The sequence below is a fragment of the Thunnus maccoyii genome, chromosome 7, assembly GCF_910596095.1.
Source record: "Thunnus maccoyii chromosome 7, fThuMac1.1, whole genome shotgun sequence".
Taxonomy (NCBI): Eukaryota; Metazoa; Chordata; class Actinopteri; order Scombriformes; family Scombridae; genus Thunnus; species Thunnus maccoyii.
The window spans coordinates 16,099,352-16,124,869 of NC_056539.1; the positions used below are offsets into that span (position 1 = coordinate 16,099,352).

Here is a 25,518-nt window from a genome sequence, read left to right on the forward strand (position 1 = left end):
CTCTTTTCTATTCCAGTTTTGGTTTGTATGTAAACTTGTTTTAAATATGATTTAAATGAACAAAGACTAGCTAGTCAGTGTCCAGTGTTAATTCTGCTCTTCAATTCCTTCAGATGATGATAGGTCATACATGTTTTATATCTACAGGGGTGGCAAATGGAAGAAAAGACACTATATTATTGCAGATAGTTGATAGATAAAAATTAAATTTCAGGAAAAAAAAACAGAAAAAGTTGTCTGGTGTTTGATTAAAGAAATTAAAGGTAGATGTAATATATGTAATCTTATCTTTTCCAACAACAGGGGAAATGATAGTACCCACAAAACCATATTCTGAATTAAAAGATATCGCATACTAGTCATTTTTTATTTAAGAGTATAACTCTATTCTGCCGTTCCTCTCAGGGGAGTCATCTTACAGGCTGACTCCACAGTGACTGTTCTCTTTGAAAGAGCCTCCATGAAATCAGACCTTATCTCTGTAGATTAGATTTGCTTCAATTAATGTTGTATAAGGGATCAGTGCAGCGCGTGAGTTTGCATACGGAGACATGGATAGTTTATCCACATCCTTTATTGGATTGCTGCCAGAGGAAGTCTGCTTTACACGAGCTGTGTTAGACTGTGTATAGAAATGTGATATTGACAATAAATATCACATTAAAAAACTAGCAATGAAGTGGCTGTGAATGAGAAATATAACACATGCTGATCAAAACAAAGACCACAGGCTTTATGTACATTTAATTTTACTTTTCGGTATAACCATCAAGACCTTCTTGGCAGACAAAATCATTTTCTAATATTCTGAATCTCAAAGGATTTAAGATGTCTGCACAAAGTTTGAGAGACGTGATTGAAGCTGCAAAGTTCCGTCGAACATTTCAACCGATGAGATGAATCAACAGTTTTTAATTCACACCGTTATCAGTTTGCCTTTTCCCTCAGCCTCTATCTACCTGTACAGTAGAGAAATGCAAGCAGTCAGTGAGACTCTCAGAGAAACTATCCCTATCTTCAAGGCCCTGTGTGGTACTGGGAGGAGAGAAAGAGAGGTCTGGGCCAAACTTCCCCTCACTCTGACTGTCAGAGATAACGCTTCACAGCAGCTTAGTAAAATAAGTAGAAGCTGGAATGAAGGGAGGGAGAAAGAGAGAGGGAACAGATAAAGACAGAGAATGAGGGAAAGAAAGAATTGCTCAGACTAAAACACACACACTGACTTTTCTTTTTACTGCCCTCCAAGGAATATAGAGCAGGAGTAATTAACTTTCCCATCAGCCTCCTGGTCAGCAATACTGCTTTCAGTGGACTTCCTGTTTGTGCGATTGGAAGAATCTGTGGCCTACTTCTCCTCTCTGTCCAATTCCACCTCATCTAACCTCTTCCCTCGTCTCCCTTATTCTCATTTATCCGCCTCTGTGCTTTCAGCCATGCCCATTTAGCCCTCCACTGAACTCCAAATCAAGTCACCGCAGTGCTTTTTGTCTCAGCGGTTTGCTGTCCCAAATGTGTGTCTCTGTTCTGCAGTCAACTGTGGTGTGTACAACTGGGCTTAAAAGGGATATGGGAACTATCAGGGCCTATTTAATGCATGCTGAGACAATGCAAGAGCACAGCAGGATAGATTTAACACATAAAACATCCTCGCACACATTCATATGTACTTTCACACACTGTCTGTTTCTATTTTTCTATTTTACAGGAAATGTTAGGGAAAGAAAAAAAGCCTGTTTAACAACAAACATGACCCACTTCACGTGATTCTCAGAAACTTCATCTAATTTACTTCCATCAGCCCGCATGGTTCAACATCTACGCCTTGTTTAAGGATCTGCTCAAGTAATTGCTATACAGGCTGCACAGTGAAAAGTTTTCTGTTTCTTTTATACCTACTTTGTTTTCTCCTATTATCTGTATACCTATATAGAACGTACTATATGGACTGACGGGTCCACATATATTAACTGAACCGCTGACTCCATGTTTACTTTAATTGGTCTGTCCGTTCTGTTTTTCATCTTGTTCCTGTCCAAGGTTTTGCATATGCATAAAGAGACACAAATTAACATGCACTCACACACACTACCGCCATCTGTGCTCTTCAGAGACGGCTGTTTTCCACCTCTCAGTGTCAGAACAGCTGTAACTTATAAACAGGAGGAAAGATAACACATTTCTTGTGTAATTTCAGTACCTTGGACAGCAACCAAGTATTCAAAGCAAAGTAACAGTGCTGTTGTTTTCTCATTTGCAATGTAGACTGTAAAAAACAAGTACTTTACTGTATTTTTAAAGCAAGCTACAGTGTTTTCCCATCTTCCAGGCATCTGTTTTTCACCTGAAACAATATAACATAATAACATACAGTAACGCATAACAAATCAGTGCACAGGTAGCAATGACAGCAATAATAGTGACATTGTTTCTCGTGCACACACACACACACACACACACTGTGTTTATGTACACAAGATATTGATGGTGTCTTGGATATGGAAAATAGCTACGACAGTAAATGTGATTATACAAATTTTCTCAGTGTCAAAGGATTGATTTGTAACTCTTATAGTTACTTTCTTCATATCACATAATTAATTTACCAAGCAAGTCCAATCACTTCTAGTCACCATTTTCTTGAAGCCTGTGTTTTGTAATCTTAATAAGTGTGCATCTTTCTTGCTCAGTTACTCAGGTGTCTCACTCGGCCTCCAACATTGTGCCATATAATGTTTGCTTTCTATTTACATTTGAATTTCTGGTGATTTGACTGTATTACATCCTTTCAAGTATATTGCCTGCAGTAAGTTGAATGTTTTGTGGCCATTAATCAATATTTGTTTGCATGCAGAAATTGTTATACAGTCCATTACAGTAATTCAGTCATACAGAAGTCTACAGTGGTCCCACCTTACAAAGTAGCATCTGGACTACACTCTGCACACAGTTTTAAGAAAAAAAACAAACAAACTTGTAAACCTACACTTCCTGTTAGAGTTGTCATTCCATATCTATTTTTCTTCCCATCCAAACCCTGCTTCCTGTTTCTCTCCCTATATCTCTTTCTCCCCATATTTATCTCTCTCTACATGTGTCTCTTGTTCTCTTTCTCCCTCAGTGTGACTTTCTTTTACCATTCTCCAGTGTGTTTGGGTGTTGTGTGTTTTCCCTCTGGTCCCCAGGATCATCTCACACCCCATCTGGCCTCTTGCTTATACTCTTTCTCACTAATCAAGTATGCACTTGGCTGCTGGTAATATACCCATCACATGTGCCCCTATCTCTCTCTCTCTCTCTTTCTCTCTCTCTCTCTCACACACACACACACACACACAAAATAGATATTAACACTCCTCAGAATGCGTTGAATGTGTGACTCTCTCCTTCGTATCATTTTCACTACTCTTTGCCAGTGTAGTTTATTTATTTGGTATATTTTGGAGGTGCTTAGCTTGCAGTGTGGTAGTATAAATAGTACACAATGGATTGGGACCTACAGTAGTTCCTGCTCATCCTGCCTCTGGTCCTCCCTGGCTGGCAGTCTAGCCCAGTGAGGGTGCATTCTCAATGCTCCCCTGGCCTCGATAAGAGAGATGATTGGTAGATTTAATTGTGGCTGGAGGGCCGAATGGGAATAAGTGGGAGAGAGAAAAAAAAAAAAGGCGAGATGAAGGAATGGAGGGGGGTTGTCTGGCTGGTTTTATGTTGTTTCCTTCCTTAAAGCCTGACACTGCAGGATGTTGAAGTTGTTTATATGCACTTGCTCTTTTTGTCTCTCTAAATTTATATTAGCCCAGAGTTAACTCAACCCTATTCTCTGTTATAGCCCAGTTTGTCTTTCTCTGCGTTTGTGATTTACACCTGTCTGCATGCTTGGAGGAAAGAGATAAGCAAAGCTAATACAACGACAATCATAATGGAATAGCCTCTTCAGTTCCCCTGACAGTAATGCTATCAGAACATAGTTTATTTCCTGCACTGAGGTGTCGTTAAATGGGGTAAATGGAGCTTAAAAAGAGGGACATTCAATTTGTGTGTGTCTGTGTGTGTTTGTTTTAGAGGATTGTGAAGAGATAGATGCTACTCTGTCTTCACGCTCTCTCCAGGCTCCAGTGTAATGACAGATAATATCTGAGCTCCCATCATGGAGGAAATATTTTTCTCCTTCTTTTTCAGTGCATTTTCACCTTCTTTGTCACTCCTAACTTAATGTCAATAAATTTTCTACATGAAACATCCGATAGATCAGAAGGGGTAAAAAAGTGAATCAAAGCGACTAACGGAAAATCCACAATCGGCAAAATCTGTTAAGACTTTAACTTTGCTTGTAAAACGCCAAAAGCAGTTGTGAGTTCATGTTAAGTTTAACCTCCTCTCCAGCATGAGTATGTGATACAGAGTGACAAATATGTGTCTTTGTTGGTGGTTGCTCTCTCCAACTCTCTCCAACCCTCCGACTGACAGCAAGTTAGAGGGTTTCCATGAAGTATTTATGTACTGGTTTTATGGGGCCACGTCATAGGATGCCAGTATGGGAATATAAGAAGTTGGGGGTGGGGTGTGTGTGTGTGTGTGTATGTGTGTGAGTGTGTTTGTGTGTGTGTGTGTATGTGAGAAGGGTTTTGGGGGTTAGAGTAGTAGAGTTCTGGGGAAGCTGTCTCATCATTTATTTATACAATCTACAGAAGAAGGGGTTAGCGGAGAGGGAGGGGGGCTGCCTTCTACAACCCGCCCTGGGAATACTGTAGGTCAAGAGTTGTTTTTCTAGCTACCAGCACAATTCTTTGTCTGAAACAACGAAGCCGATGAATGAAGGCACCTGACTCTCCTGCTTGTTTATAAAATCCAGTGATTTAGCTGTTGATGCTGAAACAAAGAAAAATGCTTTATGGTGATTAATGGACACGTTTATACAAAATAATGCTTTACATTTTATGGTCATTTTTAATTAAATGATTATTGTTAAATGAATAGATCTATAATTTATTCTGTATTTCTAAATTTAGTGTTTGTAATATAACAATGTGTGCAAATCTTTTGGTCTTCTTTCATTTATAAAATAAATACATTACATTTAATCAGCTCAAAATCATGTTAAGTCATTTCAATTTAATTTGTATAATCACAAATTTGCCTCAGGGGGCTTTACAATCTGTACAGCAATACAACATCCTCTATCCGTAGACCCTCAGTTTGGATAAGGGACCCCCCACAACCCTTCACCCCCATGGAAAAAAAACATAGGCTACATGATAACATAGATGTTAAAATTGTGTGATTAGTCAACAAACCCCTTTTATAATATTTTAAATTGTATAAAAGAAGAAAATTTGCATGTTGATTGTTAAACCTGTAATCACCAAATGTTTATATTTTATAAATGATTGCTCAAATAATTGATAAAATTATTACTTATATATTTATGGTTGTGATTTACGGCAGTTAAATGTCCCTAAATCTAATCAAACCATGTATTGATTTTTCTGAGGCTTTAGATAAATTAGATCCTAGATAAACAGTAGTTGTGGTGCTTTGAGCAAAATTAGAGCCTTTCAGCTGCTGTAAATTCTCTGCCTTGGTTGGTCAGTTATATAAACATTACTGGAACATTACATTACTGTAAACACAGGTTAATTTAGTTTTCTGAAGACGAAGGGGAAAAGTGTTTATTGACACTTGAAGTGTCAGTGCTGAAGTACTGTCAAAAACACTTGGTTTAAATACACACACAGAGTGCACAGAGGCATATATCACCAGAAAGCCTCAAAGGGACAGAACCATTATTGTTCCCCACTGAGGTGCTCTATCATCATCTCTTTGGCTTTGCCCCACACACACACATACACACACACATACCATGAAACAAATGCCAGGGCATCCAGGACTGCAGGGAACCGTTAAACATTGGCTGGAGGAAAGGGTGGAGGGGGCCTCTGTGTGCTTTGGTGTGTGGTTGTTAGCGTAGAGGAAACAATCCCTCTGCAGAATCGAGTCAAGGACCAAACGGAGGCCATGTACTATGCAAAGGTGTTAGTGTGGTTTATTGTATCTGTAGAAAGACAACAAAATAATGATTGTAAAACTGTTAGTGTGTACATTCTTATTTGTTCTATAGGTATAAGAGATAAGTAAAAAGTTTCTATTCAGTCACTCTGTTTAAGCTCTTATTTCCCAGGATGTCCAAACTTTCATCCACCTTCATCCCAGGTGGACGCTGTCGGACTCTAGAAAGCCATCACTGTTAGCGTCCGTCCAGACGCGGGATAATGAGAACCCATACTGTGTAGCTGAAAGAGAAGCTGTCAGATTTACAGGAACGCCGGCACGCGTTGATCAAATTAAAGATATACCATATGCCATAATAGTTGCATGAATTCAGAATGTTTTAGTAATTAGGTTTCATTGCATTTACGCTGTAACACAGTTCACCTTAGGAGGCAGATGGAGAGTTGAGACAATGTAATTATGAGACGCTAATGCTGGTTGAAGTGTGTGTCGCAGTTTGAGGAGAGAAGGCAGCGGCAGAGAGACTGTTGGTGAAGCCTCAGTAATCCACAGCTGTGAAGATGAATCCAAAGATGACAGTGGCCTTTGTTCCTACACATCACACACCTCACACACATAAATGCACAAACAAAAGGAGACGTGCGCATGTGGAAATACACACACTTCTTCACTGCAGTGTTCAGCAGTGTACTGGGTGGCAGGACAACAAAGAGACAGTGGGTGCAGGGTCATTCCCTTTTCTACCTGCACGCTGCCCTCACATCTACACTTTCATCCTCCACTCTTACCACCACACTCGCTCTGTTAGTCAGAATCAAAGCGGGGAAAACAGGCGCTTTCACAAAATATGTATTCCTCCAAAACATCCCTGTGAATGTAATTTATTGATTCACAATACATATTGAGTTCAGAAAGCTATTTGAAAACAGGAATGTAATGTGACAAAATGTGATTTTCAGTCATTAAATTACCAGCTAATGTTGGTGTTTGCCTGTTTTTCCTGAGCTCCATCAAATGCCACCCAGTATTTCCAAAAATATATAAATATATACAGGGCTGTTCAAAAGTTTTAGACACTCAAAGTGAGGATGCTTTCAAAAATAATGCCATGAATAGTTTTTATTTATCAATTAACTTCATACAAAGTTCAGTAAATCAGTATTTGGTGTGACTTTAAAGCAGCACCAGGTCTCCTCAGTATACCTGCACACAGTTTTCGAGGTACTCGCAGGTCAGTTGTTCCTGCATCTTGGAGAAGTTGCCATAGATCTTCTGTGGATTTAAGCGTCTCAGTTGTTTCTCTCTTGTAATCCCAGACTGACTCTACGATGTTGAGATCAGGACTGTGTAGGGGCCAGACCTTCTACTGCAGGACTCCTTGTTCTTCTTGTCAATGAAGAGAGTTGTTTATGACTGTAGTTGCATAGATTTAGTTTGAGTGGGAGAGGACATCAGAAAACTAACAACACCTGAGTAGTTTAGGCTTCCATCTATTTAAGTGGCTTCACTTTCAACCTCTTTCTCTTCTCCTCCTCCCAGGCCTCCTCCAGCTAGTTCAGTAAGGATTTTGTGGGGGATTTTTTTGCACTCATCACACACTACTCTCATCCACACACTGCATTCATTACAGACCTAGCTGACTAACATTAGTATTTTATTTTAGCTTAAGTTGACAATAAATGTATTTTTTTTTAGAAACTTTGTTAATGTGTGATTTTTTTTATTTTTTTTTGTCACTGATTCTGGGCCAGTTCATGACACTTTACATCTCCATCCTTCAGTACTCCATCATAAAAAGTGTTCATTAGCAGCGTAACATTTTACTTTGAACTACAATACAAACTCAGGTTGACGCTTGTCTGCGAGCCCGACTGAAGGAGCTTGTTGGACTATTAGTCATTCTGTCATGGCTCACCGAGCAGCCAGGTACTCAGTAATTCAACTGACCTGTTAGTCGGCTGACAGATCGGCAGTTCAACCGTGCATCCCTCCATCCAGACAGCCAGTCATCCATCCTCCTGCAGCAGCCAGCCAGTCAGCCTGTCAGTTGGCTGGTGCTGAGGTGGCCGAGCTTTGGATGGTTGTAGGGCTGAAAGAGTTGTGACTGCAGCCTGAACTGTGCAATTGAGCAGAAGTGTGAGGCAGATTGGAGACCATCTGCTTCCTTTTCTGTCTCTTTCTTCTTTGTTTGTCTACATTTCTTTCACTTCTTTTGGTAGCTTCATCTTCTCCTCCTGCTAATTTCTGTCTGTTTTCTGTGGGTATATCGGATTCTCTGACATACAAGGGACCCATTAAACCATGTACAGCCATGACTGTACTCAACCTAACAAATCCCAGCTGTTTTCATTACAAGCCTTTTTACATTTTACGTCTTTAACTCTTTTGTCTGTACCACAGTTAATGTACTACAATAGCTCCGTTCCCTATCTCTCAACCTCTCTAAAGACACTGTTAAACTTTAGTGGAACTTCATTCTTGTTGGCAAACTTCATTTATAATTCATAAAGTAAAGTTAGCTTTATGCCTGTAGCTATATGTTTGTCCTATTTCTCAACTGTTGTCATTACTGTAATGGTCTTCTTTTAGACGTTTAATGAGCACCGCTTTAATCTAATCTAATAGATCTGCTGTAGGAAGTTTCCCTCTCTCATGCTCCACTGGGTTTGTCCGTCTATAGTGAACTTTAGGCTATTCAGCGTTTTCACCTAATTCGCTTTGAATTGATTATATTAACGGGTGCGGAGGCAGTTTCTCATTTATTTTTCTTGTAAAGCTGTCAGACTTTAAAGCAGTTGTTGAACATTTACCTCACCTTTTCATCACAGTCTAACACTGTACAACCCTGCTGTAAATGTTGGTATGTGTGCATGTGTGTGTGCGCTTGTATGTGAATATAGCAGTGATATTGACAGGCTGCAGCCTGGGGCTTCACTTTCTTATTACTTTGTCGAATGAGAAAGCCACTCCATCCAGCAGCTGCTGTCTGGGCTTACTTTATACAATAGCTAATGTTTACAAGGCTGATCTAACACTGTAGATACTTTATCCAGTAAAACCCTTCTCTCCAGTTTATTCTGCTTACAATGACGTTCTTAATTTAACATTTGGTCATACTGCATGTCTAAGTGATGACAATGTCAAATATTTATGGAAAGAATGTATAAGGCACACTGTTTATGAATATCACTGACTGCTGATATGAATTATAAACTGAGAGGCATCCATGTTTAGTGAATATACAGTATGTGTGAACATGATAAAGAAAATTCATCATGTGTGTCCTTGTCTGTGTGGCCAGTAGCTCCCATTTTAAGCTTGTCAGGTGTAAGGTATCCTGCTGTGAATGATCTGAGACAGAGCATCAATACTGATTGAATTGGTTGGTCCTGAAAAAGACGTGCAGGGTTTTGTCTCACTGAAGAGAGGCAGAAGGAAGCTGTTGATTTAATTGTGACTCTGAATCGCTGCCAGTTTTCGTCAGTGATGAGGAACCTTAAACCAACACACCAAGATTTTTGAGGATTGGCTAGTTTCTTAAGTCACTCAATAGGTGATGAAAACGTAGATACCAAAATTAGCCCTAGTTAGACTAATTTAGCACTAGGATGCTCTAAATCTATGTAGATACATGTGTCTTTAAAAGTAAACTAACGTTATTATTAGCCATTTAGGTTTATGCTACTACAAGTTCTCACCTTCTCTGTTCTGAGATGTTACCTATTATCACTCAACATAGTGTATGATATGTGTTAGCTTGTAACACATGTGATATGACACATATGACAATTTGGTATCTGCAATCTCAACGCTTTGCTTTGTGCACTTTGTCCCTCCGGTATGTGCATTGATGTTTATTTCATTGTTCTTGTTAACAGCCTTTAGAGAAAGTTCATACTTTATCATTTAGTGCCTTTCACCACAATAGAACATTTGCTTTGCTGTCACAAATCAGCTCCCAGGTGTGTATGAAAATATGGAACTGTATGAATGTGAATCAAGGAAAAAAAGCAACTTTAAATGATCTCTTCCTTCTGCAGATAAACATTATGAATGAGCAACAGTGCTTCATAGATGCTCACACAGTATTTGGGTTGTTGCATAGCTAATCACCATTTTTGTTTTTCCTCTTTTCTTTTTTTCTCCAGTCACAGATGATGACACGGTGAAGAGATACTATGCTAAGTTTGAGGAGAGGTTTTTCCAGACCTGTGAGAAGGAGCTCCTGAAAATCAACACATTCTATTCAGGTATTTATTCATTTCAGTAACACTTGATTTCAGTGATGATTGAAGCAGAATACATCAAATCAAGTCAAATAAGAAAAGTGTTTTCAGATCAATTAACCAAAACAGTTAGTGTGATTACTAGACTGGTACTCAGAGAAATTGTTGTATGGACTGTGTTAATCAATTATCTGGACAACATCAACATAATTCAAAAGTTTCCTTTATCTACAAATAAACTCTGGATCTGAACTCCGATTCACTCATTATTGCCTTATAACAATTTTTCATGAGATACAGTATATAAACCACTGATGTAAAGACAATGATGGCTATATCACACAATCATCTCCAATAAAAGTCCCACACTGTGTCTAATCTTGGTCATTGGAGTGAAGTAGCCAATGGTTGTCATGTTTAGGTGAGCAGGCCCTGCCTGTGTGTATTTCAGGGGACGAGGGAGTATGTGTGTGCTGTGTAACATGAGATGGAAGCCATAATATATTCTGGTATTCTTGTACCAGAAGGTTGCCTTCTGGTCTTTGAACTTCAGCTCAGGGGGAAGAGGGAGCTATCTAAAGATGGACAGTGCTTCCTCTAGAGGATGTTTTGTTGAACTACAGGCTCTCTGGGTCAACACTGGGCCAAGGTTTACTGGCAAGTTTGTTCCAGCTCATAATGATGAGAGATTCATGGCAGATGGACGGCTACAGCAGGAAACAAACAGGGTATAAATCATTGTGGACCTTGTTAGCAGGAGGTTGATTTACTGAAGCACTGAGGAAACTTTGGTCCTCAGGATTGTTTTCTCTCAGACAACCGTGTGTTTTCATTACTGACATATGCCAGAAACTAGCTGTTGGCTGCTGTAGAGGCCATGTCTTGTTAAGTAGTCCTTCATTATCCTGATCCATTATCTGCTGCGCGTAATGGATCATACATGCTCCCTTTGCTTAGGATAGAGCTGTTTGTGCAGATAAAAATCTAACAAGACTGGATATTTTAGAGGTTCATTTTGAGTCCCCTTTTACTGTATATGTTATTGTCTGTTTATATAAATAAAGCATAAGGGAAACAATAGAGGAGAATAGAACAAAACAATCACTTACTTGTCATTTCTGATGTTCTCGTTGCCACATGTGTAAGTGTGTTTGACAGCAGCAGTCACATCACATCAGTATTACAGTCAGTGAGTCATTGTCTCCTCAGCAGACCGGAGGTGTGAGGTTGGTTAAATGTTGTGTATGAAAACATCAGCGTCTCCTTCCTGCTCTCAGGCGTCTTGTTTACTCTCCCCACACAGGAGGGGCAAGCAAGAAATTACAGTTGTGTCCGACAAGCAGCTTTATCTGATGCCAGTTAGTGTCTGTGTGTAGTAAAAAAAAAAAAGCTGGTTAGGTTGTGTGTGTTAGAGAGAGCAGTGGAAAGATGGAGATAAATTGTGTGCCGACTTTACATAAGACACTTGCCTCCACACAACTCTCTTCCTCTGTATCTCCCATTGAAAGGGGTCCTGACCTTTCAAAGCTACTCTGCTGCATTGCGCTGAAATCCAGCCTGCCGGACAGCACTTTCATCATCGAGGGTTAAACACACACTGAAAAGAAAAAACTCTCGCTGTGGAAGGTTTTGCCCATTTTTGCAGACTGCTGCTTTTAAAGAAACATCCATCCACCCTGTCTGTTCCTGAAAGCTGAGGAAGAACAACATTAAACCCAAACAAGTGGAAATCTAAACCACCAACACCTGTCTGTTTAAGGTTTATTAACCCCACTCAGATTAACTGCCCTCAGCCATGTCTGCTGTTACGAAGTGCTACTGCATTCTCAGATTTAACCTAAACCCACAAGTGGCAGGCAGTCAGGGTCTTGACTTTCTCACGCCTCCTGCCGTTGTCATGTGTTCATCCAAGTGTTCATCCGAGCGTTGTTGTGACAGACTGTACGAGTCCTGCGGAAGGATTAGCTACTTTCCAAGAAGAGCTGTGGCATTCCTGTAAGGCAGGTAGTGTGATATCTGGAGACTTTGTGAGGGTGTGTGTGTTAAAGCAACAGAGCATGAAAGTCACCAGTGAAATGACTAGTGCTCTATTTCTCAGTTTAGAGGAAAAGCTGTTGAAGCCTTAGATACTCTGACTGTCAGTCTAAATCAATTTTGCTTTTTATCAGACTGCTGTCACATAAAGCACTGCAACAAAATATCAGTGTACATACTGTGACTCCAGATCTGTTCGTTTAAGAGTTTCTGTGCCAGCTGAATGATCTTGCAAAATGCTGGAGCAGACATGACTTGCACATTTCTCTAAACAAGAAATAAGCACAGAGTAACTGTAGATTTAAGCTAGTTAATACATGGGCTTCATTGGTCAAAAGCAAGAGGAGAATGACATCTAATCTCTGTCAGAAAAATAGGAGGCTATACAAGGGAAGTTAATGAAATGCAGGTTACTGCCCAGGCCCTGCGTTATTCCCTCCCCTTCTCTCTCTCCCTGGGTATATTAACCTATCACTGACCCAGATAATGGATCCTCACTCAGCAGCATTTACATGTCAGTACAGCCTAATAGTCTCCATGCTTCTGCTTCCTAGAGGAGAGGAGAGGAGAGGAGAGGAGAGGAGAGGAGAGGAGAGGAGAGGAGAGAAGGGGAGGGGAGGGGAGGAGAGCAGAGGAGAGGAGAGAAGGGGAGGGGAGGAGAGGAGAGAGGGTGTATAAAGGATTTAGTTATCATCTTCTCTGCAATTGCTTGTAATAAGTTGAATAATTAGATACCAAAAAGCAAGTCTAACAGAGTAAAGTTAACAGCATAAACTCAGCTTAGCAATGTTGTTTATTTTAATCTTGTTCATTTAATGATTTGTGTTATTAATGAATACATTTTACTCAATTTTTGTCACCTTTTATGAACTTTGAAATATATGTGATTAAAAATGCCCCCTGTTGCAGAAATATCACTTCAAATTGAATCAAATTCATGAACAGTTGATACAGAACTCAAGACTCAACCTGACTTCATGGGTCAAACTACGTCAAGCTACATAGCTCTAAGGTGTGGATACGTGCAGTATGAAAATGCGTGAATGTGGTGCAGTTTGCTAAATGCTTCCCTCAATAATAAGCCATATAAACCCCTAAAAGCTCTTTTTATTTCCTTTCTTGTGTTGCTCTGTAGAAAAGCTTGCTGAAGCCCAGAGACGTTTTGCCACTCTGCAGAATGAGCTGCAGTCTTCACTGGACGCTCAGCGCGAGAGTAACGTTCCGCCCGGACTGCGGAAACGCAAGACGATGTTCCACCTGTCGCAGGAGGAGCGCTGCAAACACCACAACATCAAGGACCTGAAGCTAGCCTTCAGCGAGTTCTACCTCAGCCTCATCCTGCTCCAGAACTACCAGGTATCAACACAAACACTCAAAAAAGGTTAAAGGGCATTTAAAGAAATGTATCACTGTCTGTCTGTCTGTTATGTACATAAAACAGTTTCTCCCTCTTTGTTTGTCCGCAGAACCTGAACTTCACTGGTTTCCGTAAGATCCTGAAGAAACATGACAAGATCCTGGATACTTCTCGCGGGGCTGACTGGCGTGTGGCTCACGTGGAGGTGGCGCCTTTCTACACCTGCAAGAAGATCACACAGCTCATCACTGAGACAGAGGTGCTCATATGTGCACATACACATGTACTGTACACATTATAGTCCACAGAGATTGATGTAAAACAGAACACATGCATAAAATCGTTGTGGTTTGTGTGTGTGTGTGTGTGTGTGTGTCCCCCTAGACACTGGTGACCACAGAGCTGGAGGGAGGAGATCGTCAGCGGGCGATGAAGAGGTTGAGAGTTCCTCCACTGGGGGCAGCTCAGGTCAGAAGTACAGCTGGTCACACTGGATGTCTCTCAGTGAAATGAACCTGCCTTGACAAACTGCAAAAGAAAGACAATTCAGTCATATCAGCCATTTTTCCTTTAACTTTATTTCATGTGATTTATTCTCCAATAAGCAGGGAAGTTGCTAAACCCCTTCCAGTGTTTTACAAAGTATATTTTTAACATCCCTCAACCCACAGTATTAAAATAACCTAAGAACACATTTGGTATCCGTGCATGAGAGGGTCCCTGCAAGGATAATCTTTGCATTTATTTTACTGTAATCTTGTCTTTTGTTGGTGGAGAACATAGATTAAAAACAAAATATGAGCAGCTTGTCATGAGAGAAAGAGAGAGAGAGGGAGAAAGAGACAAAGAAACAGAAACCGTGTGAGCCTTCAGTATTGATTTTATAAGTGCCTCTCCATTGTTGGAACAGACAGGATATCTTTCAGAATAATTGAGGCTAGTGGCATTTTACTCCCCTATTTTATATCTGCTGTTATTACTGCATTAATTATTGTCATGTCTGACTTGAATTATGCTATGTGACAGCTGTTATCTCCATTTCCGCTACAGGCATTTATATAATCAATACTGTATATTCATGCAGGTAAAAGGAGTCAGAGCAGCTTTATTTGGAGACACATTGTATAAGTTGAGGTTTTGTTTTATCTGAATGTGCGAAATGAGTATCAAATGATCTAAAAATTGGGTGATTTTTATGAATATGTACAACTATACAGTATAAGTTGTTAATACATACAGTGATGAGGTGACTGTAGTTTGATAATAATGTTCCTCTGTATTCTTCTCTCTTGCTTCAGCCTGCGTTAGCCTGGACAACCTTCCGTGTTGGTCTCTACTGTGGTGTCTTTATCATTCTTGCCATCGCCTTTGTTCTCACCGGTATGTCACAGCAACATTAGAATTCATCAGTTTTTAATTTCCTGTTGAGTCCTGCACAATTTGTATTGTGTCACTGTAAGACAACTGGTAGTTTTGGTAGATTGTTTAAGATGAACAGCAAACATGATCGGCAAGTTTTATTGTTTGTTTTTTTTATCAAGCAGATAGGCAAAGGCTTCAGATTTTATCGTCATTTTATCAGGTGCTGTGTTCATCCGCTATGAGAACATCTGGCCTTTGGTGCGGATCTATCGGGGCGGTTTCCTGTTGATCCAGTTCCTCTTCCTGTTGGGCATCAACACTTACGGATGGCGACAGGCGGGAGTCAACCATGTCCTCATCTTCGAGATCAATCCTCGAAACAACCTTTCACACCAACACCTGTTTGAGGTCAGAATGAGATGCATGTAAACATATTTCTGGATGAGAACACTCTGAACACATTGAAGAAAAACAACTTTGTGTTCAAATTGATAATCATAAGTTTCTGAAATATGCAGTGAGAATGAATGGGATTGTTTAGTCGCTTGGGAAATTCAGATTCAAGAATTGATTGCCTTATAAAATTCATGCAGCAGCAACAATACATACCTAACGTCCACAGGGTTTTATTTATACTCTAGAAATACAAAACATTACATAATTTTGCACTGAATTATTCAGATTACCTTGTTAATTGAGATTTTGTGTCAAAGTGGTTTTCTTTTAACGCCAGCTTCTTCTGTTTCCGGTCTCTGTGCTGCAGATCGCTGGTTTCCTCGGCGTGTTGTGGTGTCTCAGCATCCTCTCCTGTCTCTACTCAGAGTACACCTACCTCCCCATGCAGATCAATCCTCTCATCCTTTACGGCTTCATGGTGCTCTTCCTCATAAACCCCTTCAAAACCTGCTACTACAAGTCACGTTTCTGGCTCCTCAAGCTACTGGTCAGTCCACACATTTATTTACTGGAGCATTCCATTCAGACTTTTGACAGAATAACAATGCCATTTGAACTTTGGTGTCATACACACTAAAATCTTCTGAAAATGTGTCTGACTGCCGTGTGTTTTATTAGGAGTTAGAAAATACTTTTAACTGAGTAAATAAGCACAACAGTCAGGATTCAAGGTTATACAGAGACAAATGTTTGACAACTGGTAACCAGCAGCAGATAATGTTTTAGAGGACTGCCGTGATAAAATGATTGAGATGCAAACAAGATGATTCGCTGTGAGATACTTGCTCAATTTGTGGGCTGATGAATGAACATGGTGCTGTGAACACAGAGGTAACTTGCAGCAGAAAGTGGAAGAGCCTGATTTAATGTGAAATGCATTTGTCATTAGATTGGTGGCTCTTTGTAAGTAAGTAAATTACATTACAGAACACATGATATCAACCAGCTGTTTTTTATTTACAAAAATCAAAGTAGAGCTTTACCAGAACATTACCAATAAATTATACTCTAACCTTAACCAAAATCAAACCCCAAAATACTGACTGAAAACTTCAACAAATATAAACATGTATACAATATTCCATAAAAGTTGGCTGTTTTTATAGTATTTGACACAAAGTATGTGCTTTTTGCAGAATATCATACGAACTGCTATACACATATGCTGTGCTCAGATAAGGTCATATCATACTAGCTTTCTTTTGACTTTCCTGCCCCACAGGTGGCACCTTTCTTTATACTGGTGATGGTTTATTTTTATTTTGGCATTTAAACCAACAGGAAGCAGCAGAAGGAGAAGAAAGAAAACTATTCAAACAAGTTTTGTATGAGCTATTTGCTTTTTTGTTTGCTTTTTTTTCTTTTTGCTATTTTGTGCTGCTGACACAATTTAAATATTCACTGTATATGTGTATGATGTGTGTATGTGTGTATCTCTGCCTCAAAAATGAATGCATGTACTTCAGATATTCAGATATGCATCTCATGTCTCATGTTTACAAAACCCTCCTATGTTACTCTGTTCTTTGTCTAAGCCGCGCTACAGGGCTGCAGGAGAGAGGGTGTGTGTGTGTGTTTGTGTGTGCGCACGTGTGTGCGTGTGTGTGTGTGTGTGTGCGTGTGCGTGTGTGTGTGTGAAAGAGGGGGGTGTAGTGAGACAGAGGGCAGAGGGTTGAGGGATAATAGAATGCAGCCTCGTCCCAGGGGAGGTGGAGGCTGTGACTGTGCAGTCATTACAGGCATAGATCTATCAGTATGCTGATGCCCTGAGCTCCTCTGTCCCTCCTCCTCCTCCTCCTCCTCTCCTCACTCTTCATCCCTCCTCCTCCTCCTCCTCCTCCTTTCTGCCTCTCCCCTCAGCAGCAGACTCCCCTCCTCATATTCTTGTCCTTTCCTTTCACAGCTCCCCACAGTCCTCGGCAACACTCCCTCAGCCCTCCTCCACTTGTGTGGCTCCCTAATCAGCCTGAGTCTTGATTGTTCCTGTGTAATCATAACAACCTACACAGAATTAGACCAGATATGAGCTGTTTTTCATATTTGTCAGACCTATAGCTGAATGGAATAAGCAATAAGTAATTAAGAAAATTTCAGGAGAAATTGTAAAGTGTTACTGGGGCAAACAATCTTTTTTTTTTTTTCTTTCTTTCTTTCAGTTCTGTAAAATATATGCAAGCCAGTAGTGCTGATTTCTTCTGACAACAAACTGCAGGCAGAGGACAAAGATTTCATTATAGGACAAACTACAGAGCTAGCACCTGGATTACTAGTGTTTGCTCAAGAAATGAAAACCTAACCACATCACGGCAGCAGACCAAGCTTTGAGACATCCACGCAGAGTGGAAATGACCACTCAATCAATACAGACTTTGATTGACAGGTTAAGAGGAAAAAAAAAGATCAATAATCTTTGACATTTTCAGTGGAGGGAGAGTGTATGTGGGTTATGCGTTCGAGAGTGTACATGTAGAGAGGCATACAGTCGCTCCTGAATGTCAGATGTGGCCTGGGGGGGTAAATGGAAAGAGTCGGGCAGGGTTGTATCATTTTACAAAGCATGGTCAATAAACCGAGCGGCTGCCAAAGTCATATCCCAAATAACATTCCCATAGAAGCCAAAGCAGGCCACAAAATGCTGGCAGGTCTTTTCATGTGGTTGTGTTGTACACCGGTGAATAGTGACACTCAAGTAAACAAATACATGCACACAGATACTAAGCGTGACTCATTAGGGTGTCCTGTGGTGCGGTGATAAGGCAGTCCAGAGGATTTATCCCCTTTGTGTGTTGCAGATCGTTAATAGAGGTTGTTCCCTGCTTTGCACCTCTATACTGAAGCACTGTGACATTTGCACACTGATTAATTGTTGACTAATTCAGTCCCAGTTTGCTGAAACCCACGTACACACAAGCAAATTTGAATAAAACCACTGGAGCGAGGTCAGCAGAGAGGTTTTCTGAAATGCAGGGAAAATGTATATATGAATTTATCAAATTTATAAGTTTTTTATAACAAAATTAAGGCTGAACTCTAATCGCTAGCTTGTCCTTGCATTCCCTCTTTTCACCTTCCTCCTTTCCACTCTTGTCTTTTTTACAGTTTCGCGTGTTCACAGCGCCGTTTCACCGGGTGGAGTTTGCAGACTTCTGGCTGGCTGATCAGCTCAACTCTCTGGTGGTTGTTCTGATGGATATGGAGTATCTCATCTGCTTCTACATCTTCGAGCTGCAGTGGAGCAACAGCAAGGGTCTATTGCCTACAATTAAAGGTGAGGCATTAATCCATCGTCGTATCTCTGCTGTGAATAGTTATAGCACTGAAGCAGTTTATTGCCCTCTGTCCCTGTTATTGAGACAATAAGCCTAAAAGGTATCCGAAAAACTTGTTGTAAAAGAGCTAAAAGTGATGCACCTTGGATTTCTGGAAATATGATCACATTAACGGACAATATTATGTAATGACGGTAATATATACATCACTTGAAACATTAATGGGAAATGAGGTTTTGGATATCAGTCCCTAATGATCAAGAGAGGGGACTTCTTTCTAGAGTCAACATTTTCCTTAACTTCCTTCAAGAAAAGGCAGAAATTTGTATATGGACAACAGCCACATCAACAATAATGCATCACAGCCACACAACATTTGCAGCCATGAGTTTTCTTTACAGGAAAATTGTACCCTGCTGTATTCATATACATGTAAAAACAGCTGCTGGATGCAAAGTTCAAGCTGCTCTCAGTGATTTGTTGAAAGCTTACCAACTGAAGTGGATGTAACAGATGAGGGAGTTTAGGGAAAAAAACACCAAAATGAATTGCAACACAAAAAAGCACAGATTGATGAAACAGACAATAGATATTTAAATATATACAATAATGCTAAAATAATTAGTTGATTAATGAAGTAATTAATCAACAGAAAATAAATCAACAACAATTTTGATAATCGATTAATTGTTTTAAGTCATGTGTCAAGCAAAAATGCCAAATGTTCACTTTCTCCAGCTTCTCCAATGTTTACTCCAATTCTCCAAGATTTACTGCTTTTCTCTTCTATATTATTGTAAATTTAATATCTTCGGGTTTTTTTGGACTTTTGGTCTAAAACCATCAAGCAATTTGAAGATTTCACATAAGAACCTGAGAAACTGTGGTTGGCATTTTCCATGACATTACGTCACATCAAAACAAATGTAAAAAAATAATGAAAATAATTGTTATATATATACAGTAATATACAGTTGGTTATTTTTGACATTTATTGGTAATCATATTCTTCATATTCTTCAACTGTTAATAAAACATAACTCTTGATAGAAACACAAATCTTTTGGCTGGTCATAAGTTGACAGTGTGCCAGACAGCTGAGTTCTCCTGTCAGGAAAAGTGATGTGAATAAGGTTTTAATTGCTGTCCTTCCACTCCGCCAACATTGACACTCCGGCCTCCACGCAGCCAATTAACACGGAGCTAATGGAACGGAAATGTTTGGCCACACAGAGGTCGTGTAGCCATGTGACTCTCATAATGATGAGCTTTTCTGCATGAAGGAGAACGTGTGGAGGGCATTACGGCGGATAAAAGGGAGAGAAAATGGATAGTAAATGTCTAATCTACTGTATTCCTTTTTATTCTACTCCAGACTCTAGTGACTTCGTGTGCCACAGCTACTCGTATGGTTTGCGCGCCATCATCCAGTGTCTGCCCGCCTGGTTCCGCTTCATCCAATGTCTGCGGCGTTACCGTGACACCAAGAGGGCCTTCCCTCACCTGGTGAACGCCGGGAAATATTCCACAACTTTCTTTGTCGTCACCTTCGCAGCGCTCTACGCCACGCACAGAGGTAAGACACAGCGCACACAGAAACTCCACTCAGATATCTGTTTCATGTGTCATGTAGGTAGAAGGTTTAATCTGAGCTGAGTCGGCATGTTATGGTAAGAGTGCATCTTCAGTCAATTTCAGTGCTGTAGAATCACAGAGGAGCCCAGAACACACAGAGGCTGTCTGAATCTGCAAACTAAAGCATCAATATTGGTGTGTTGGTGTTACTGGAGCATGTCGACACACAGCCTTGAGACTTTCTATTGAGTCGTGTGTGTGTGTGTGTGTGTGTGTGTGTGTGTGTGTGTATGTGTGTGTGTGCGCGCATGCTCAGAAAGCAAAGGTGACCTTGAGCGCAAATGCTAGAAGTTGGCCTTGGTTTCCTTGTCAGTGCTCAGAGCTTTATAATGGAAATGGAAAAGGTTTGTCAAACAGAGCCTCGGATAAACAAGGTTCTGCTCTCACAATATGACATTTAGTCTGGGAGCGGGAGGTCAGAGAGAGACTGGAGAAAAGGAGAAGTAGCAAAATGGAAAAAAATAGAGAGCAAGAAAAGAGAAATAGTCCAACCTTAGATGTAGCTGAAACAAAGTTGGAAGGAGCGAGTGGTTAGCATTAAAAGTCAAGTCACTCCCCCTCTGACAGCTTCACAATTAGCCTGTAATTATTCAGATTCAGAAGCCATATCACAAAGGAGTTCATGTTCAAAGACACAGCTTCCAGTTAATAAAAGCATCCAGCCTTTGTGTTTAGACTCTCCATCAGAGTTTCACAGATATTTGTCCACACGGCTCGTTTCAAAGCAGTTTTTTTTTCTTCCTGCAGGTCATATGTTTAAACTCCTCTCAGATGCCAGTTTATATATTTATTTGCCAGTAAATGCCAGCTGTGAAATTTCATCTCAACCTTTCAAACTGTTAAATGTTATTTCCCAGCTTGACTTTATTCTTTTCCAATATAAATTTAAATCAATACGCTTTCTTCCTAAGCTGACCACCAGTCTTCTGATATTGAATGAACCAGGAAGAGAGACAGACAGACATACAGACGGACAAACCTGTTTTTTTATCTTTCCCTCTGCTGCTCGGTAGGAAAGGCGTCCATTAAACCATATCCTCCTTCCTCCTCTGGTCTGAAGCCTGTAGACCCTTCGACTAATGGCCTCTCTTCATGTGTTATTCTCTATGAAGCTGTCTTTCATCCCGCATGATAATGGAGGCCCAGACCGGTCGCTGGTTAAGTGAAGGAGGAGGATGGGAAGAGAGACATTTGCACGGCTGGTTGAGGAAATTGCCTGTTGTAGAGTTATTTGAATTATTTTTCTGTCAAATTTCAAGCCTTTGGTGGATGAATATGAGCACCGATATTAAAAATATCCTCCAACCAGATATGGAAATGATGCACAAACAGCCTTAGCAGCAATAAAAGTACAAAGTATGCCAGTTAACCTCTGATACCTGCTGTAGTTTCAGTGTAGACAGAACAGATGATGCCCAGAGGAGACAGCTGGGTGGTGTCGTGTTCTCACCACTGACTCCAGCTGTAAAAGGTGGATGAAGTCAGCACCTGGCAGAGGTCCTAGTGTCTGTCTGTCTGTCGTTGTGTCACCTTCATTGCTAACCTGATCATGGCCCTGATGGTTTTTGTATGACCTCACTGCCTCACCACCTCATTCCTTCCTGGAATCGGCCACATTTAGCTCCGGGAAGGCAAAATACTCAAACTATAAACGCAGCAGATAAATCACGAGGAACAGACTGAGTGGTATTCAGTATCCAGAGCTTCCATTTGCACATATAAATCTCCAAAATAACGAGGCGCCGTCTACTCTCCGGTGTGCAAGGGGGAAAATGTGATACAGTTTTGAGAAACCGGGAAACTTTTTCGGCTGTGCTGTGTTGATGTGGGATTTGAGGTTGATTCATTTTTGATGTGCTTTCAGCAAACAGAGCAGATTTCTACCCTCAGAGAAACGTTCAGTTCAGTGCTGTGAGTAACTGATTGGACACTGTTATGAAACTCTAATCTCAGCAGATGCTTAGAGACCTGTAACCAGAGAGATGACGGAGGATTTCCTGGTTTAGGCAGAATTCCCAAACTCTGTACGATACAGTGTGAGAGACCTGACAATAAAGCAGATTCTTTACTCAGGATCAATACAGGCTCAGCTTTATGTACAGTGGCTTGAGGAGTTATTGCTGTTTTAGATGCAAGGGAGTTACAGACCTAATGCTAATTTAAACCTGAGGGATTTATCTCATGGACAGGCAGAGCTGAGAGAGCAGGATGTTGGCACGGAAAGAAAGAACAGAGCAAGCTTCAGATGGATAAAGAATAACTGTTTATAGGGGGAAATTAGATATTTAAACATCCACAGATTTAATTACAATCTGATCCTCACATGTCATATAAATTAGATATTATGAGTAAGAGAAGAAAGCAGCAGTGTTTGTCAAAGCAAGACATCCCTCTGTCTGTGACATCAACATCAAAAAACAGTTGAAACGACCATGACCAAAGAGGAACATTAGTCCAGCTGGTCTCTGTAAGAGGTTTACTTGAAGGTGAGGAACGGGAATGAATTGAGTCACGCTGCAGCGGAGGAGCAGTAAATTTAGAGCTGATAGAGCACAGAGGGGGAGGTATAAATGAAAAGGTTAGACATAGAGAGGAAAGAGGTAACAGAGAAAACCAAGAGAGCACCAGCAGGAAGTGAGGAAGATGGATTTGAAATTCACAGATTTAATAGATATCAAAACACACAGATGATGGTAGGAAATGGAGATAAAGGATAAGGAGAGGAGAGATGTGTAATTACCAGCCCGGGGCTGAACACATGTCTGCTGGACTCTGCTGGAATGGAGATGAGCTCAGAGCCAACAGCTTTTATAACTTCATTTCATGCACTGACCCCTCGTTCATTATGAGGAGAGGAATCGCAACACACGCAGAAACACCATCAGTCAAACACACACACACGTTAACAGATGAAGATAAAAGACACTTCTCTGAGTCAAATCTTTCTCTCTCTCTCTCTGCCTGAACTCTAATTCACCTCTGCTAGGGCCAAACAGACTGCTGCTACAGAGAATATATTCACATCTGGAGCCAGACACGAGCTGAGTTAACCCAAAGATAAAGGTTCATCCTCTGAATCTCAATAACATCTCTAGACATGTCGAGGATGGAGATCTGTGATTGGATAGTGTTGGAACGAATACATTTGGTTGGGTGGTCTCAAGGTGCAGGTTTCTTAACTACCTGTTGATGAACGGGGGTTGCCATGGCAACAGATGAGGGAGATTAGTCTAATAGCAGGGACTGATTGTTCTTGCTGTGAAATTGTTTCCGTCTGAGGGAAGTGGGCCTGTTGCATAAAATGAGCCCGTTTCTGCTGAAGTGCTCCATCTCTAATAGTCTGTAATCTCTCGGGTGTGTGTGTATGTGTGTGTTTGTGTGTATGTGTATGTGTGTGACAGACTACTAGCAATTGAGTGTGTGTGACAGGAGTCAGTGACCACTGTTCGCCTCTACTGAGCATCCAATCAATGTCCATCTCACTGTGCTTAACCTTTTAATGGCACAGTGTCTAACCAGCCTAGTGGAGACAAACATCATCCTTAATAGGAACTGAAGGGTTAAACACTTTACCAACAGAGGAGATTGCATCATTGAAAAGAGTCTATTGTCCAGGACTAAGTTTAATCTACGACTGAGAAATCTCAGCGTGGCCGTGGGGGACTACTTGCATCCCATCGCTCAGCTGAAGAAGCAGCAGCACAAAGGCGGCAGCAGTTAACAGAGCAGGACTGTGGGAGCAGAGCAGTAATTCTCTGTTAGAAACGTCCCCGGCTCTGCTCCCCGGCGTCTCGTTGGCTGGTAGCAGGAAGACGCAGTGACTATGACGGATTGGACCGAGCCCTGTCTCTGTCTGGTGGCTGCGTCTGTGTGAATCTTTGTGTTAGGCTACAGGGCACTGATTTATATATCAGCAGCCACCAAGGAACGAGCAAATCACATCCATGTTCCCACACAGACACACAGACAGCTAGTCACACATTTAGACATAATACATCAAAAAACAAGCACTTGTTAAATAGTCCTCAGCTGAAGGCATCTCTGCAAATAATAATTATTACCATCGTCACTGCAAACATGCACACAGCACGGCCGACTGCTGTCATGTCAACACATGATTAAACCTGTTTACAATGAAATACAACAAACAGGACACAGGAAACAGACTGAAACAAAGGCAGAACTCATTTTATCAGGAAACCAGGACACTTTAATGAATATTCATCTTGGTTATTAATCAAAGAAACTGGATGTATAAACAAAGTCTTTGCATTTTGAAAGGAAACACAAATTAATGGATTTTTGTTGAAACGCTGAAAGTCAGATCTGCACAGCTGCTATACTGGACACATTTTTTCAGCTACTGTCTGTAACTGTAGTAATACCCTTTCCTATGACACCTGGTGGAAGGTGATAATCATGTAAGTGTATGAATCTCGGTGTAGACCTCATGGAAAGTGTGAATTAAACTTGACAGATGTCCACAGGACTGCGGTCCATCATTGGTAGTGTATTAATGGCAGGAGGGCTCCCTCTAGTGGTCATGCAGCTGACTGACTTGAACAAGGTGGCAGTTGTTGTGAAGCTTCATTTGAAAATAAATACAGGTTTTTCCTTTTGTGTCAGATCTTTGAACAGATTCTGAAAATATATTCAAGACGTATTTAAAAAGATGAACTCACTGACAGTAATGTGTGTGTGTTTATTCCAGAGCAAGGACACACAGACGCCGACATGTTCTTCTACCTGCTGATCGTGTTCTCGACCGTCAGCTCCCTGTACACACTGATCTGGGATCTGCGTATGGACTGGGGTCTGTTTGACCGCGGAGCCGGAGAGAACACCTTCCTCAGAGAAGAAATTGTTTACCCACACAAGGTAGTAGAGACACACACACGCACGCACACACACACATACTCACACACACCGTCAACCTAACCCTGTCTCCGCTGTGTTCAGGCCTACTACTACTGTGCCATTTTAGAAGATGTGATCCTGCGTTTTGCCTGGACGATCCAGATCTCTCTGACCACGATGACCAAGATTCACTCTGTGGGCGACATCGTAGCCACCGTGCTGGCTCCCCTGGAGGTCTTCAGGTGGGTCTGAACAGCTGGACACACACATATGATGCTCTAATCATCAGGAATTTGAACATCCATGATGGACAATC

General features: G+C 40.9%; 1 protein-coding gene across 2 annotated transcripts in view; it reads left to right on the forward strand.

The window, feature by feature from the left end:
* Positions 1 to 25,518, forward strand: part of xpr1a (xenotropic and polytropic retrovirus receptor 1a) — a 72,853-nt gene that overhangs the window by 40,658 nt on the left and 6,677 nt on the right. For both annotated transcript variants that reach the window (XM_042417665.1, XM_042417666.1), the window contains exons 4-14: positions 10,155 to 10,256; positions 13,402 to 13,622; positions 13,733 to 13,882; positions 14,008 to 14,091; positions 14,922 to 15,003; positions 15,206 to 15,393; positions 15,749 to 15,928; positions 18,541 to 18,709; positions 20,086 to 20,286; positions 25,057 to 25,223; positions 25,305 to 25,444. In XM_042417665.1, coding sequence (XP_042273599.1) covers positions 10,155 to 10,256; positions 13,402 to 13,622; positions 13,733 to 13,882; positions 14,008 to 14,091; positions 14,922 to 15,003; positions 15,206 to 15,393; positions 15,749 to 15,928; positions 18,541 to 18,709; positions 20,086 to 20,286; positions 25,057 to 25,223; positions 25,305 to 25,444 — 1,684 coding nt within the window. The remainder of the gene's footprint in view (positions 1 to 10,154; positions 10,257 to 13,401; positions 13,623 to 13,732; positions 13,883 to 14,007; positions 14,092 to 14,921; positions 15,004 to 15,205; positions 15,394 to 15,748; positions 15,929 to 18,540; positions 18,710 to 20,085; positions 20,287 to 25,056; positions 25,224 to 25,304; positions 25,445 to 25,518) is intronic.